The 16,351-nt window shown below is 37.1% G+C and overlaps 3 protein-coding genes across 3 annotated transcripts; all 3 read left to right on the forward strand.

The window, feature by feature from the left end:
* The first annotated feature begins 6,546 nt into the window (after window positions 1-6,546).
* Window positions 6,547-9,687, forward strand: LOC103332864 (Major facilitator superfamily protein). Its single transcript, XM_008235628.3, has 4 exons — window positions 6,547-6,758; window positions 6,866-7,083; window positions 7,516-8,072; window positions 8,671-9,687. Exons 1-4 carry the CDS (start codon window positions 6,653-6,655, stop codon window positions 9,557-9,559), a joined length of 1,770 nt encoding a protein of 589 aa, XP_008233850.2. The 5' UTR covers window positions 6,547-6,652; the 3' UTR covers window positions 9,560-9,687.
* Window positions 9,688-11,663: 1,976 nt separating this feature from the next.
* Window positions 11,664-13,567, forward strand: LOC103332866 (peroxidase P7-like). The gene is made up of 4 exons (XM_008235629.2): window positions 11,664-11,942; window positions 12,200-12,391; window positions 12,493-12,658; window positions 12,977-13,567. The coding sequence occupies exons 1-4, from the start codon at window positions 11,733-11,735 to the stop codon at window positions 13,366-13,368; spliced, it is 960 nt and encodes a 319-aa protein (XP_008233851.1). The 5' UTR covers window positions 11,664-11,732; the 3' UTR covers window positions 13,369-13,567.
* A 602-nt stretch (window positions 13,568-14,169) lies between these two features.
* On the forward strand, window positions 14,170-15,735 carry LOC103333066 (peroxidase P7-like). The gene is made up of 4 exons (XM_008235861.3): window positions 14,170-14,528; window positions 14,639-14,830; window positions 14,895-15,060; window positions 15,212-15,735. The coding sequence occupies exons 1-4, from the start codon at window positions 14,298-14,300 to the stop codon at window positions 15,610-15,612; spliced, it is 990 nt and encodes a 329-aa protein (XP_008234083.3). The 5' UTR covers window positions 14,170-14,297; the 3' UTR covers window positions 15,613-15,735.
* Window positions 15,736-16,351: the final 616 nt, after the last annotated feature.

Consider the following 16,351-nt stretch of genomic DNA (forward strand, 5'->3'; position numbering starts at 1 on the left):
CAAGGGAAGAGGCCCCTTGCAGATTGAAATGTACCTCTGGTTCTAGGGGCTTGCATTAGAAATAGATTTTTTCTTTTTTGCAGGCCAGTGCCAAGTTTGTCACTACGTACGTACTAGATAAATTAGTTGCCTTCAACCAATCCTTCTTTGACTAGTGTTCAAAAAGATGTCCATTTTCAACCCATTATCTCAACCAACCCCACCAAGTTGCAGCATCTTTTGCCCATGCTTTATATGAGTTTATTCTAATTCTAATAATTCTTGGTTTTGGAGACTCTAAATTTTAGGGCCCACAATTGCGAGGGCCCAAGCTCATGCTTATAAATAAAAGGGTTAACTCCTCATCTTTGTAACTTTCGGAACTCAATTCAATCTTAACTGTTGATCCAATTATTGGCATCAACAAATATAATTGTTGTTCTAAAAATTTGGAGAGGGGGGTTTTTCACACACAAACTGTCAATGTACTATGGGGGTTCGAGTATGAGACAACTTATCTGCAAATCATAGCTCTCTTCACTGAACTATACCGCGTTGACAATTTTACAGATAGACCGTTACAAAGGAACCAATAGTAGTTTTCTCTCCACAGTTCAAGTACCCAGCCCAACTTGCACAAGTTGAAGCATGCCAACTTGGCCCAATTCTGATTTATTTCTTTGGACCTTTCTTTTGCCACCATAAGAGAAGTGAGATGTATCTCATAACTCATTCACGAGCTTGGCTTAATGGCACGTTACCTAGGCCCAGTTGTTCTTTTGGTCCGAACCTAAACAAAAAACGCATATGCCAATTGCCAAAAGTAGAAAAGTCGCAGAGGATGGCCGTGTTCATGGTCTCATTTAAGGTCTTTTTTTTATTTTCTTTGTTTGCCAGAATTGAAAGTTAAGAAGGGTCTAGAATCATTTTGGCTTCAGTGGCCACTAAACTCGAGAGCTTTTATTTCTTGTTTCGTTTGTTTTTCATTCGTTGTGTCGTGTGATTGGCTTCCAACGACTGGTTCGTGTACTCTTATGGTGCTGCACCACTCATGTATCTATATGCTCAAAGTTGACCGATATCATTCCTGCTTTGACCCCTTTTTGTGTGTGCTCATTTTCTGGTTCCTATAGTCTGGACTCTAGCTCGCTACTTTACCATTTTACTAGACGATTGAGTACTAAATAAAGATTCCGAATTCATGAGGCTCAATGTATATGTCAAATTACAATTTTTTTTAATACAAGCGATGGAGGGGGATTTTGACACACACACATAATTATAGTGTTGTGGGGATTCGAACCTAAACATCTGGTATGCAAGTTAAGGCTCTTTTCACTGGGTTAGACATGTTGACTCAAATTACATTCTTTAGTTGTGAAAGAGTGTGTGTGCAAGGCATTGAATAAGTACCATTTTTCCTCTATTATTACTATTATTATTGTTATATTTAAATGCATTTCCTATTTGGGGTTATTGAATTCAATCTTATTTAATTAAATTTAAATCCTGTGGTTATGATGAGTTCAAGTTCACAGAAGTTTTTCTCTGTGTGCCCGTACGTTTTTGAATTGCATGAATAATGCATGATGTGGATCCCAAAATGGCTGGACATGCAGCTGTTGCTGTAGGGAACCCAATTCCAAAGAAGTCGATTGTCCTTGTTGGAGTGGGAACAGCGATGTTTGATCAGTTTCAATAGTTTTCTTCAATTGGGTTGCCCTATTATCATGACTACTCTTTGCAAGTTGCTATGTTGCATGCACCGCAACTTGGCAACTCATCATTGTCACCCATAAATTGACACTTCAATAAAAGAAATTAAATAATTTCGAAAATAAAAAACTCATAGCTAGCCACTTCAACTCATCTTTCATACTATCTATGTTATGTTTGTTGCTAATGTGATATTTATAGGCCTTTCCCCCACAAGTAGGGAACCTGGTTTTGGCAACTTAATTTGAAGTTTTCGAATTTCAATGTGGCTATAGTTAGGAGTACAATTACAATATATGTATCAAATTTATATATCAGCCAGACATGAGTAGCTAAGAGCGCTAGCTATAGGCTCATCAACAACATGAAATTTTTCCTTGAAAACAACCATATGGTTTCAACTTACATGAAATCATGTCTGTTGCGAATGCCCGAGTTATTCGAAGGGCTATGCAGACCTTTTGCAAAGACAATTTGGGATGTCGAAAATGTTTTCGTCACTGATGACTATTTTCGTTGCGGTGAACATGTTAAAATGGTGGGGTTAAGGGATGTTAAAAGCTTAGTACTGTTTTTGTTTCTGGCCACAACGTCAATAAGAGGGCATCCAATTACATGATTAGCTTATAGAGCTAATGGCATCTTGGGGTGTGACTAGGTTTGACTAGCTAGCTAAGGCTATTATGGGTTACTGTTGCTGTTGCTGTTGCTGTTTACCCTCAATGCCATGCAACAACCAATTAAACTTAGCATTATGCCATTTTCCAATCCTCCAGTTCACATTGCGAACTTAGAATGCTATTCTTGGAATCTTGTCAAAATTTTCCTGCCCATAAATCATGATAATTGATGGGTCCCGATGGCATTTTAAAGAAGTGTGAAGGAAAAGCAATCGTATATGATCATTTGGAGTTGAAAGGAAAAAAGATAGACTAAAGCGATGGTCTGTCGCCTCTGCTAGGATATTAATTAATGTGATTCTTTGAAGGTCAATTTTCACAGACTAGCTAGCTATGCATTTTCTTTCATTTCAAAGATAAGGGTCATGACATATATATGGTGGGAGATCATTAATAGTGTTCCTCTTCCTATGGTTAACAATTTTCAATTTTATACATAATCTCAAAAGTCATAAATAACGTTAAAAATCGAGCACAATACGTGAATAATCAATACAATCGAGTAGGCGACTATTGCTATATCACGAGTTAACCTCACATATAGGTAACACATAGAATCAAGTAGTACATGGTAACATGGACCATGACAGATATGGTGCTGTCTGAATGATGAAGCATGCAATAAAGTGTGGGATACAAAACAAAACAAACTCTTGTGGGGGTAGGGGGTTGGACGGTTCAATTAAAACCTTCACTTGGGTGTTACTTGGACAGGTGAATTGTATGGCTCACAAGGCTGTGTTAAGTATATATCCATGGATGTATATAGTATGTGCATTGACCTCAAAGGCGGTGCAAGAATGTTCTCTCTCTCATTTCTTGTCGTCAAGATTACAAAAAGATCGGCATCGATATCAAAAAGTGTAACTTAGAAACCATGAACTTCTCAAGTCATGGCCACTCAGCTAAGCTTATATATTTGTCTAGTATTTCATAACATATTTGCAAGAATTCACATCACGAGGAAAAGGATGTGTACGTATGGTTCCTTGTTATCTAGGAGTCTGGAAATTGAAGTGTTCGAGCCATTCGTTAAAGCAACAACAATTGTACAACGAAAAGAAATGCATTCATGATAGTGGAATCAATTATCATGTACAGGTAGGTCCACGTACCGTCCAGCTTAATTATCCCAATGTTCACACATGCAACAATTTCGAATAGGATCTCGTAGGGGCCGGACATAAGAAAATTGATGGTGGTTGTGATAATATAAAAGAGGGTAGAGAGTAGAGAATAGATTCTTTTTTGTTTAGTTGAGGAATTTAGGTCCAACATTAGCTGAATGAAGTTATCTTTAAGGGCATTATAGTTCAAGTGGATTCAATTTCCTTATTTTCCAATATCGCTTGGAGAGCAAAATATTATCTTCCCACATGTCAGTACGTGAGTGTAAATACATCATATCTGACATTGAAGTCAGAAATACTTATATTACCTATACTCATATACTGACATTGAAGTGAGAAATACTTATATTACCTTACCCTAGGGAGGCCTCCCTTGAAAAAAAAAATGGTAACCAAGTATAATTGGGAAATGAGGCAATGAGCTCTATCTCCTTTTTGGAGAGAGAGAGAGAGAGATTTTTGTGTATTATTCAAAAAAGAGTGGAAGAAAAACAAATTTACTATCATCTTTTATTATAATTATTATATATATTTTTAATTTTTTTTTTTAATCAACTACAACAAACTCTCCAAACTATATATATGGAGGTCATTACAAACTCATCCCAATCTTTAAAGACCTGTTTGACCAGTACCCCAACTTTACGGAACCTTTCAAAATACATCATCTGTTAGTGAATCTGTCAGTTTTTCCTTTAAATGCTTACGTGTCAAATATATGTCAGTGTTGAATTGACTGGGTGCAATGGGGTCATTAAGTAGCGGTCAGCGTTGGGGTGTAATATGGGATGGGGGTGGGTGTTTGGAGGTTGGGTTCTCGGCTAGGATGAAGGGGAATGGTAAGCATTTAACGAAGAAATTGACATATTCACTAACGAGGGGTGTATTTTGAAAGGTTCCGTACAGTTGGAGTACTGGTCAAACAGGTCTTCAAAGGTTGGGATGAGTTTGTAATGACCTCCATAGTTTGGGGGGTTTACTGCAATTGATCCTTTTTTTTAAATACAAGCGATAGTATAATTACAAGGAGGGGGTTTCTCACACACACACAAAACCAAGTCATGGGGGTTTGAACTCAAGACCTCAGTCTACAAGTCAAGGCTTTTTTCCACTGGGCTAGACTTCGTTGACAATAAATTAGGGTTAAGGGTTACTTAGTGGTGTTAAGTAGTGCAGCGGCAGTCCTACGTTTTAGAGGCTCTATGTGAACATCCTAACTCGGGCCTTCTATTCTATATGTATATTCATGTGATTTTTTTGGGGTAAGTTAAATATATTATATGAAATCAAATTCACAATTGTAACATAAAAAAACAATCAATATGTAATTTAAACAATAATTTTGTAAAATGAATCAAAACATCACTTATATTGTATTTTTCGATTCAAAAGTATCAATTAACTTTACATAATCAAGTTTTTTTCTACCATGTCTTTTTCAATTTCCTAATTGATTCAATTAGGTTAATTGATTTAAGCTATAAGTTTAAAAAATAATTGGGTCTTTATTTAGTTTTCTCTTTTTAATTTTGAATTGAGTAATTGGGTTTTTTTTTCTTTCCTTTTTTATAACGAGGGGCCTTTTTTGAGTTTATTTTTTTAATTCTGAATTGACTGATTAGTTTGGGCCTAACATAATATTTTTATAATAATATAATATACATAACATAATATATGTATAATAATGGGTTTGGGCCTAACATAATATATATATATATAGTTTTTTTAAATACTACAGTTATTTAACATAATATTTATATATAGGGGTATTATATAAATTGGAGGCCTCTTAATTTGGGACATGGGCAGCCATCTTACATGTTTGTGTTCAAAACCTCCCCTAAAGTAGTGGGTATATAGTGCGGTAGGTGGGGTTCTTATTTTTCATCCTCTTGGCTGAACCGGCCTAGCCAGCCGGTCTGACTACGTCATTGTGGTTTTTTTGTGGCGTAATTAGGTAAAAATCATGATTAATATTCATCATATAGCTCAGGACCACATCCGAAATATCAAGAGAAGAAGATTAAGGATATATCTAAAGAAGAAGTGATCCAATCAAAGATTAGACACAGACTAAGGTGGATAAGGCATGCTTTTTCTTTATGAGTACACAACGTGTTTCCCATTTTGGGAAAAAATTGCCATATTGATTATCATGGTCCATCTATACATAATTCCTCAACTCGAAAATTATAGACTTCAATTACTAGAAGTAAATAGAGCATTTTTGCTCATCACTATAACCTAATGTGTACTCTCACCACCCTTTCCAAAAAGTTGACACATGTCCATGAATTTGACCCAAAAAAAAGAAGAAAAAAAAACAAAGAAAGATGCTACTCCTCCTTTATAACCCTACGAAAAACAAATCAAATACTAAGAGGCTTTAATCTTGTGATTAATAGGAGGCTTTAATCCTAATTGAATTTAACTAAATCAAATACTTTGATCACTTAACCCAAAAAAAACTGATCGAACAAAAAATGAAAAGAAAAAATGGAAAACATCCGGTCATCATGTATAAACTCATGAACTGTACTACTCTGGGACACCCAATATGAAATATAATATTTTCCATAATTCGTTTATTTCTGAAAGTTTTTACAGTTTTTGAAAACTTTGTTATTTTTCTATTTTAATTCCATTATTATTCCTAGAATTTCTAGGAGTATATAAACATACTTTATCCGTGATTAGGGTTATGTTTTGTTATTCCAGTTTATCAAATAAACCTTGAGATTTCTTTATTTATCTTTCTAGTGGAATACAGAATTCCATGTTCTAAGCTAAAATTTTAGCCATTTATTTATCTTATTTGGGTGACCTCCTGTTAAGCAGCACCTTGGCCCTTAGTGTGTGTGACCTCCTGTTACCATCACCCGAAGAGCCTCCCACTTGGCCTTGATGATTTGGCATGGCGTGGTCAGAATACACCAGGGACGTCTTTTCCAAGTAAAAGTAAGCAGATAGCAGAGCCCCAAACCCCCCGCCCCATATATACACATCAAATTACGCACCGTTTTATACCTATAAATATAAGCTTCCTATTTCCACCTTCTTCACTATCAGTAGTATCGTCTCCTCTCCTTAGTTACTAATTTCAGCTTCTTTCTTATATTTCTCATCATCAAACTGTGCGATTGATCCATGGAAGCCAAAGCTTCCTACACGAGGGACGGCACCGTAGATCTTCAGGGCCGCCCTGTGCTTGCCTCCAAGACTGGCAAATGGAAAGCTTGTGCTTTTCTTGTTGGTACGTACGTAATATTACAAATTTGGACATGCTTTCTGTATGCATATACATGATCACTTGTTAATTAATTTGTAAAGTTGAAGTTGTAATTTAATTTAACTTTTCAGGGTACGAAGCATTTGAGAGGATGGCCTTCTATGGAATAGCTTCAAATTTGGTGAATTACTTGACCACTCAGCTTCATGAAGACACAGTTTCCTCTGTTAGAAATGTCAATAACTGGTCCGGTTCAGTATGGATGACACCAATTCTGGGGGCTTACATAGCCGACTCTTACTTGGGTCGTTTCTGGACTTTCACCATCTCATCCCTCATTTACGTCATGGTAAATTCATATCAAAATTAATAATCTTTATTTCATTAATTAATTCATTAATTCATGCAATGGATAGCTAATTTGAGTTACACTTGAAACTGTGCGAGTTCTCATTTTCTCAAAGGCTAATGATTTGCATTAGGCCTAAGCATTTTATTATATATGAAGATAATATTCTGTTTTATTAATGTTCCAACGTCGACGGAAAATGAACTTCAACTGCTAGATAAAGACATGAAATTATTTGTACTCATCAATAAAAACACCAACCGGGGTCCCTACTGATCAATTGCCTAAACAAAGACAAAACCAACTTGTCAAATTGAATTGAAATGACTTAGCTTTTGTCCCCATTTCTTCCAATTTGTCCACTTCTGCTAATTTTCTTAATTTACAAGCAAGAATCAGAATTAATGAACAGAAGCATTTCAACCAATACAGGGAATGATGCTTCTGACGATGGCTGTTTCACTGAAAAGCTTCAAGCCAAGCTGCAGCAATGGCATTTGCAACAAGGCCTCCTCTTCACAGATTGCGTTCTTCTACATTTCTCTCTACATCATAGCAATTGGGTCTGGGGGGACAAAACCCAACATCTCCACCTTTGGGGCAGACCAGTTTGATGATTTCGACCCTCAAGAGAAGAAGCTCAAGGCCTCATTTTTCAACTGGTGGATGTTCAGCTCTTTCTTGGGTGCTTTAGTTGCAACCCTAGGCCTTGTTTACATCCAAGAAAACTTGGGTTGGGGGTTAGGGTATGGCATCCCCACAGTTGGTCTTATACTGTCCTTGTTCATCTTCTACTTTGGAACCCCAATGTATAGGCACAAAGTTAGCAACACCAAAAGCCCTGCAAGGGACTTGTTTCAAATCCCCATTGCTGCCTATAAAAATCGAAAGGCTCAGCTCCCTAGCAACCCATCCGAGCTTCATGAGTTTGAGCCACAGCATTACATTAATAGTGGAAAACGCCAGATGTACCACACTCCAATTTTCAGGTAAGCTATAATTTAACTTAATTTTCTGCTTTATATTAAAAATTATAAAGTTATACTAATAGTTTGGGGAAAAAGATACCCTTCTTTTTCCATCTGGCATGGAATATTCTGAGGATATGGTCAATGAGATCAGGTCTTTATGGATTCTATGGTCCTTTGCCCCTAAATTTAAAGCCTAGCCTTGGTGGCAGAGCAAATGGTGGGGCGGGGACCTCCCATTATAATTTCATGTGCATATAACTAGGAAATCTACTACGCTATGGCAGTGGTGGGCTTCTATGACTTTTTCTAGCCATTCCTTCTAATAAATTGTTCCCATGTGCACTATTCACACCACTCCCTTTGCTCCTTTCTCACAATCTTCCTTGAATGGTCACAATCTCTCAGCCAAGTTGTTTCTGGAAGAGTAGGTGTCACAATGGGATGGTATCATGCACTGGGTACCCACCATTGATTGTCTCAAATCCAAACAAAATAACATGAAACACAAACTCCACTGCTCCGCTGGTTATCATTTCAATTTTCTTTTTGTCAAAGAATCTAATATGTTATGTTGTCATTAATGATTCGAACTCTTATTTGCCTCTTATTTGAATAGGTTCTTGGACAAGGCTGCGATAAAAGATGGCAACAACATGGATGCTTCATTGAGGCCTCCATGCACAGTGACACAAGTTGAAGGAACAAAGCTAGTTATTGGAATGGCCATGATATGGCTTGTCACTCTAATTCCTAGCACCATTTGGGCACAAATCAACACTTTGTTTGTCAAGCAAGGCACCACCCTAGACCGAAGCCTAGGCCAACAATTCCACATACCCTCAGCCTCCCTAGGGAGCTTTGTGACCCTCTCAATGCTTCTCTCTGTGCCTATGTACGACCGTTATTTTGTGCCGTTGGTACGAGCCAGAACCAAAAACCCTAGAGGAATCACACTTCTCCAAAGACTTGGGATTGGATTTGTGGTCCAAGTTATAGCCATTGCAATTGCTTATGCTGTGGAAGTTAGGAGAATGCATGTGATCAGAGCGCACCATCTTAATGGGCCTAAAGAAATTGTGCCCATGAGCATTTTTTGGTTGCTACCCCAATATGTGCTGCTTGGGATAGCTGATGTGTTCAATGCAATTGGGTTGCTTGAGTTTTTCTATGATCAGTCTCCAGAGGACATGCAGAGTCTTGGGACAACTTTTTTCACAAGTGGGATTGGGGTTGGTAACTTTTTGAACAGCTTTCTTGTGACGGTGGTGGATAAAATTACAGGGAGGAATGGAGGTAAAAGTTGGATCGGTAACAACTTGAATGACTGTCACTTGGATTATTACTATGGGTTTCTTTTGGTCATATCTACTATAAACTTAGGGGCATTTTTGTGGGCTTCTTGCAAATATGTCTACAAAAGGGAATCTGTGGAAGCGAAGGAGGGTTGTGTTGATCCGGTGGAGGGCAAAGCAATTGCAACTTCTCCACTTGGGCTACAAGTCTAAAGTAATTTAGAAAGTTTGGTGTCTATTGACTACTTTGTAATATGGATGATGATTGTTCACTTTTTTAGTTTGACAATATGTATGTTTTACTTTCAATCTAAGTTAATTTATATCACAAGTTTTGATTATGTGTATCTTTGATTTACACTTTTAGCTAGAAGAAAAATCACACACCAAAGTCTTTGTAAGCTATGTAAGCTATGTATGATCGTACTTCAAATTACGATCGCTATTTGTACAAATCGCAAGTACAATTGCAGAACAAGTCAATGATCGCAGGAGTAATTAACTTGGTAACCTAATATGTTAGTGTGATTAATTAATAGATAAAACATTTCTTTTTCAGTGGCCGGTAGAAATAAAGTAGTTAAATAACTACTGAGCCACCAATGGAGTTCCTCCATGCAGAGCTTAGTCTCCGCCATCCGTTGTAAATGCTTGGAGAAAAACATGATCGACAGCCTAGTTTAGGTGAGAAAAACATATTTAATACAAGAGATGTGATTATTGATGATAATAAATTTTTTAAAAAAGGGGAAATAGAGACTTACCAACGTGATTTATACAAAAATAATTGGGCGGGTACCGAGTAATTTTAGGGATGATGAAGCATCAAAATGGGGAATTAGAAAGGCTCATGCGTGTAAATTAGTCAAACTCTAATTAATTAATTAGTTACCATGTTGCAATCTATAGCAGCTACCAACTGTTTCTGTCGCGTACAAAGTTGAAAGTAGAAACACAGGAAAACAGCATCCATCCATGCTTTTGCTCAAAATTTCTCAAGTAGCTTACCTGCCAAAAGATGTAATTGGGCCCATATATTTATTCTGATTCTGACTCTGACTCTTTAGAACAGCGAGAGATTGAGTCTCAAATACAAATACATACTAGCCACAAGTATTCTATTCCAACTTTTGACCAGTACCATTATGACTCATTGGGAGGGAGTGGGACTTAAAAAATATGAAAACGCTAAGGTATATACTTTCCTCCTTCCTTTCATGCAAGTAAGAACTCTTACATTTATGTCAATGGTAATATAACATGTGTGTATAAGTTTTATTTTTCTGTATTTTTTATGAATTATTTTTACACGTGTCTAGATGTGGAGCCAATGAAAGCTCACAGTGGTCGAGTGACCCTTCTCATGTTTAGCATATTTTATCTTTTTACATGTTTGCATTTGATTTTTTTATACAGTATTTCTGAAATTTGACCCTTCTCACCGTCTTATCTTTTGAAAAAACTACAAAAGTAGAATGTTAACTTACAGAAGATGAAAACTTTTGTATCACAAATGCTACTTACCTTTTTAATTACTTCTTTATTTTTAATAACTTAATAATTATTAACCTAATTACCTAAAATTAAAAGCAGGACATGAACTTATCCCCAAAAATATCTGAAAAGCGAAAATTCAAATTGAAGATCGACAACCTATGCTCTGTTGTAAATATTTTGGAATGGTACATAAATTAATACAGAGGATTTTAATATTAGATTATTTTTATTATTATTTTGTGTGTTAATCTTGTCATTTGAGGTTGACCTCTCTTGATAGATTTTTTGGCTCTGCCATGATGTGTAAACTGTAATTTGCACAAATAAAGAGTATATTCTTCTATAGAAGGAGGCAAGCAGTATCCAAAAGTTAATTTTGAAAAATTAAAACATCAAAAGAGTCCAGATATTTCTTTTATTTGATTGCAAAAAACAAAAAACAAAAACCTTTTTTCTTCTTTTTCTGGGGTACGTGGAAGGTGTTTATACTTTATAACGGGAAAACACATAATTTCCTAGCAAGCTTTTGGCGTGCATGCATTATATACATATGTCTACTCAAGTGTGTGAACTCGCTGACTCGCCGATGGCCGCCCAAATATGCTAACAGAAACGCGTTTCTTGCTAATTGGTCTTGTATATTTTCTATAAATAATTTGCTTTGGTGTTATCTTTTGCTACTTTAATTATGAACTTAGAATAATCAAAGCCATGCACAGAGATTTCTACGTGTTAGGTAACCTGTCGGCCCAAGTCACCTTGAGAAGACCCCCCAACCTTGAGAAGAAGCGCTATATAAGTAGCACCACCTTTGGCCTCGTTTTCAACACAAGCTCTGGTTTAAGTTATCCACCATATACACACTATACATTATATCGAGCTAGCATCAATGGCTTCCTCTTCTTTCATGGCCATTTTGACCTTGGCTCTCCTTCTGCAAATGGCCACTTCAAGTGCTCAACTTTCAACAAATTTCTACTCTAGCTCTTGCCCGAGGGTCTTCTCCGCCGTGAGATCCACAGTGCAATCCGCTATTCGAAACGAGGCCCGAATTGGGGCCTCCCTTCTCCGCCTCCACTTCCACGACTGTTTCGTTAATGTATGCCAAAAAAAATAAAGTTAGATAACTAGGTTTCAAATTTGTATTATATTTATATATCAAACATGACATCATGAGCCAAAAGGTCAACAAAATTGTCTGCGTTACAAAGTACTTGCATGCATTATATATATGATGTCTTTGAAAATACAAGTTTGACACATCGGTTTCTACACGTACTCTAAGATGTCGTTGTCTAGGTTAACTAATTTCTCTCTTCATTGGGTTTAATTTCTTAATAAATTGCCAATTTCCAGGGATGCGATGGCTCCTTGCTCCTTGACGACACATCGAGCTTCACCGGAGAGAAAAATGCAGTTCCCAACCGGAATTCTGCACGGGGATTTGACGTGGTTGACAACATAAAGTCGGCAGTGGAGAATGTGTGCCCCGGTGTGGTGTCATGCGCTGATATATTGGCCATTGCTGCCAGAGACTCTGTTGCCATCGTAAGTTAAACTAATTTATTACCTACTCAATAATTCATGATCCAATTACTTAATAAACTTAATTAATTACGTTTTTGTTTTTTATGTGTGAATTAATGTAGCTTGGAGGACCAAGTTGGAACGTGAAATTGGGAAGAAGAGACGCAAGAACTGCAAGCCAGGCCGCTGCTAATAACAATATCCCCCCTCCAACCTCGAACCTAAACCAGCTGATCTCTAGATTCAATGCTCTTGGCCTTTCCACCAGGGACTTGGTTGCTTTATCTGGTGATTATATTTTTCTGATGCACACCCTAGACTTGTTTATGGACACCAATTAATTATTTTAAGGTTAAAAATCACTTTTCGTCTCGATAGTTTGTCAAAGTTTCCATTTTTGTCTTATGCTTTTAAATATATCAATTTGACCCATATAGTGTTATATCTTCGCAATTCAAGGATACGTCCAATTCCGCGACAGAATAAGAAAGTGAAGGGAAAAAATTGACAGAATTGAAATTACAAAGACCAAAAATAACTTTTGTCTTTTTTTAATCAAGTGTTCTAAGTTCTAACTATTTTATTTGGGCTTGTAAAATTTGCCAGGATCGCATACAATTGGGCAATCAAGGTGCATACAATTCAGGCCCCGCATATACAATGAGACCAATTTGGATAGCTCCTTCGCCCAAACAAGACGATCAAACTGCCCAAGAGCCTCTGGCTCAGGGGACAACAACTTGGCCCCACTTGATCTTCAAACCCCTACTGCCTTTGACAACAACTACTTCAAGAACCTCATCCAGAAGAAAGGCCTCCTCCACTCTGATCAGCAGTTGTTCAATGGTGGGTCCACTGATTCCATAGTGCGCACCTACAGCAACAGCTACAACACCTTCAGTTCTGACTTTGTGAGCGCCATCATCAAGATGGGAGACATCAAACCTCTCACTGGATCCAATGGGGAGATTAGGAAGAATTGCAGGAAGCCCAATTAAGCTTGTGCCCCTTTGTTTTCTCACTGTGGTGCTTATAATAAATTGATTGGCTTAGATTTTGTTTTAGTCTATGTTTTGGGTTTGATGGCCTTGAAGGATTTGGAATTTTGTTTGAAAGCTGTAACGTAATGTGTTATGTTCTGTTCATTCTGTTGAGATATATTAAATGGATAAATCTATACTATTATTTTTTTTCTTAGTACAAGCGATAGTTTAAATTAGAGTGGAGGATTTCTCATACACACACAATTATAATGTTGTGGAGATTCGAACCCAAGACCTCCTCAAGTCAAGATCCTTTTTCATTGAATTAGACCGTTGGCAAACACTTATGGTCTGTGTAAAATGCCTTTCCAATGCAAATTTAATTTCAGTTGCTTTATGCATAAATGTATAACTGTTTCATTGGCAAGAGAGAGAATGGAATTGGAATGACCAAGCTTTCCATTAGGTAGGGAGAGAGAGAGAGAGAGAGAGAGAGAGATTCTCAAGCACCAATGAACAAAATGCATTATAATATGGTTGGTGACAGAGAATTTAAACAGGGGAATTGGATTAATGGGCCTACTAATTAAGATTTGAATTAATTAATCAAACTTTGCATCAGATATATATATATATATATATATATATATATCCGAGTCAAACTCTAGATGGGGAAGGTTTGTTATGTTCAAAGCCAACGTGTGTGCAAAACTTGGGTACACTTGTTTGTGGACTGATGGAGTTACTGTTCTGTTTTTTAGGAACTTTCATCTGCTAAGTTCTAGGATTTGAGGTTGAGTTAGTCGATTCTTCTAAGTCTATAAGTGGCTACCCTAGCTAACCTGAATTTACCACCTTCTTTTTTCCTTTGAATTTAAAATTTTAATCAACATAGGCTTTTTGCTGTGTTTCCAAAAGCCTCTCTAATTAACCAAAAAAAACAAATGAGATCAATCGCTTCCTCTTATGCCTCAACAGCCATTTTCTTGACCTTGGCTCTCCTAATTGTGCAGATGGAAGCGAAGGCCATCGATGAAATGTCACCAAGTTTTTATGCCACTTCTTGTCCAAAACTCTTCCCCACTGTGAAACCCATAGTGGAATCCGCCATTAAAAAGGAGGCTCGAATGGGAGCCTCTCTCCTCCGCCTCTTCTACCATGACTGTTTTGTTAACGTAAATTCACCTTCTCCTTCATCTTTACGCATGTAACTTAGAAATTTGTCACGTGTGACATGGTTTTTTTTCTTAATTTGGGTGGTCTTAGAAATATTATGGGTGTGCAGGGATGTGATGCGTCGTTGCTGCTGGATGATGCACCAAACTTCATTGGAGAGAAAAATATACCTCCCAACAAGAATTCTACGAGGGGGTATGAAGTGATTGATGAAATCAAGTCTGCGGTGGAGAAAATGTGCCCTGGCATCGTCTCATGTGCTGATATTATTGCCATTGTTGCCAGAGACTCTGTTTCCATTGTAAGTTAATTAATCACTTGCTTAATTCCATAATCAACTTCACAATTCACACCTAATGATGCAGCTTGGAGGACCAAGTTGGCATGTTCAATTGGGAAGGAGAGACGCTAGGGCTACAAACGCGATCGTTACTAATGTCAGCATACCTCTTCCGAAAGCCAATTTAAAGGAGCTCGTCCTTAGATTCCGTGGTATTGCGCTTAAAAGGAGAGACTTGGTTGCTTTAGTAGGTATTACTAGCATGTTACATTTTTAAATGATCAATAGTGGGACTCTTGTTCGAATGTCGTAACAAATTAACATTTTATCTCATGTCTACAAATCCATTATATTAATATGTGGTTTTTTTTTTGGTTGGTAAAATTAATATTTACCTGCCAGGAGCTCATACACTAGGAGAAGCACAATGTCACTCCTTCAGAGAACGCATATACAATGAGAGCAACATGAACAAAGAGCTTGCCCAGAAAAGGAGATTAAAATGCCCAAGATCTAAAGGCTCAGGTGACGCCAACTTGGCTCCAATTGATGCTCAAACCCCAATAGTGTTTGACAACAGCTACTACAAAAACCTTGTCCAAAATAAAGGGCTCCTCCACTCTGATCAGCAGCTCTTCAGTGGAGGCAAAACTGATCCCATAGTGCGCACCTACAGTGAAGACCAAGAAGCCTTCTTTAACGACTTTGCGTCTGCCATGATCAAGATGGGAAGCGTCAACCCCCTCATTGGTCCAGCTGGCGAAATCAGGTTGAATTGCAGGAGGATTAATCCAATAATTTAACCTCTATATTGCATGATTTAACATTTAATTAATTGTTTTCATGATTTCTCTTAGAAGGTGTCACATATCAGAGTTTTGTTCTTGTTTACAATCAGGGATGTGTATAAGTTTTTGTTGGGTGTCTTTCAGGGTATCTAAAGAGTTTCTTTTTTGCCTTGCCTTTTAGGATACTAGAATTTGGGCCTAGCTCGATCGAGGCCTGTCCTAATAGATTGTGCTAACAATAAAATCCATCAATGATTAACTTGTTAACGCGTGATTACTGCTCGAATTAATTAATTCATCGTTTCGGTGGTTAACATTCTAGCTGAGTTGACTTTGCATTCACAAATACAATCCATAATTGTATGGGGAATTCATTGACCATAGCACTTGATTTCACCAATTTTGCTAATTAAGCAATTTCTAGCCAACATACGAATCTGCTAAAAAGGCAAAAACGTTACCATTAACAACATTACCATTATAAACGTGGTACCATTGTTGAATATGTAAAGCATCTCAAGAAAAAAGATTCCTGGTTCTCTTTTTCAATTTACTTATAGGGTAGCAAATGATGTTGAACACTACCTTGCTCGATTCAGTTTGCATAATGTAGACAACTTTATTCGGTTTGAGGTGCCCCTTGATCATATTCATGACGCTCTATTATATGATCTATTGAGTTAATGAGGTTCTCTCTAAAAAAACAACATAGTGTTAATTAATTTGTTTAGAAGTCAGTGATTTAGGGTCCGTT

The sequence above is a fragment of the Prunus mume genome, linkage group LG5 (assembly GCF_029339155.1).
Source record: "Prunus mume cultivar Tortuosa linkage group LG5, ASM2933915v1, whole genome shotgun sequence".
NCBI classification, from domain to species: domain Eukaryota; kingdom Viridiplantae; phylum Streptophyta; class Magnoliopsida; order Rosales; family Rosaceae; genus Prunus; species Prunus mume.

What these genes read in the sequence shown, in the direction of transcription:
- LOC103332864 (XM_008235628.3), top strand. Translation starts at nt 6,653, where the DNA reads ATGGAAGCCAAAGCTTCCTACACGAGGGACGGCACCGTAGATCTTCAG. An exon ending in AGCTTGTGCTTTTCTTGTTG is followed by an intron (nt 6,759 to 6,865) that starts GTACGTACGTAA and finishes TTAACTTTTCAG; the next exon opens with GGTACGAAGCATTTGAGAGG. An exon ending in CATCCCTCATTTACGTCATG is followed by an intron (nt 7,084 to 7,515) that starts GTAAATTCATAT and finishes CAACCAATACAG; the next exon opens with GGAATGATGCTTCTGACGAT.
- LOC103332866 (XM_008235629.2), top strand. Translation starts at nt 11,733, where the DNA reads ATGGCTTCCTCTTCTTTCATGGCCATTTTGACCTTGGCTCTCCTTCTG. An exon ending in TCCACGACTGTTTCGTTAAT is followed by an intron (nt 11,943 to 12,199) that starts GTATGCCAAAAA and finishes GCCAATTTCCAG; the next exon opens with GGATGCGATGGCTCCTTGCT. An exon ending in CCAGAGACTCTGTTGCCATC is followed by an intron (nt 12,392 to 12,492) that starts GTAAGTTAAACT and finishes GAATTAATGTAG; the next exon opens with CTTGGAGGACCAAGTTGGAA.
- LOC103333066 (XM_008235861.3), top strand. Translation starts at nt 14,298, where the DNA reads ATGAGATCAATCGCTTCCTCTTATGCCTCAACAGCCATTTTCTTGACC. An exon ending in ACCATGACTGTTTTGTTAAC is followed by an intron (nt 14,529 to 14,638) that starts GTAAATTCACCT and finishes ATGGGTGTGCAG; the next exon opens with GGATGTGATGCGTCGTTGCT. An exon ending in CCAGAGACTCTGTTTCCATT is followed by an intron (nt 14,831 to 14,894) that starts GTAAGTTAATTA and finishes CTAATGATGCAG; the next exon opens with CTTGGAGGACCAAGTTGGCA.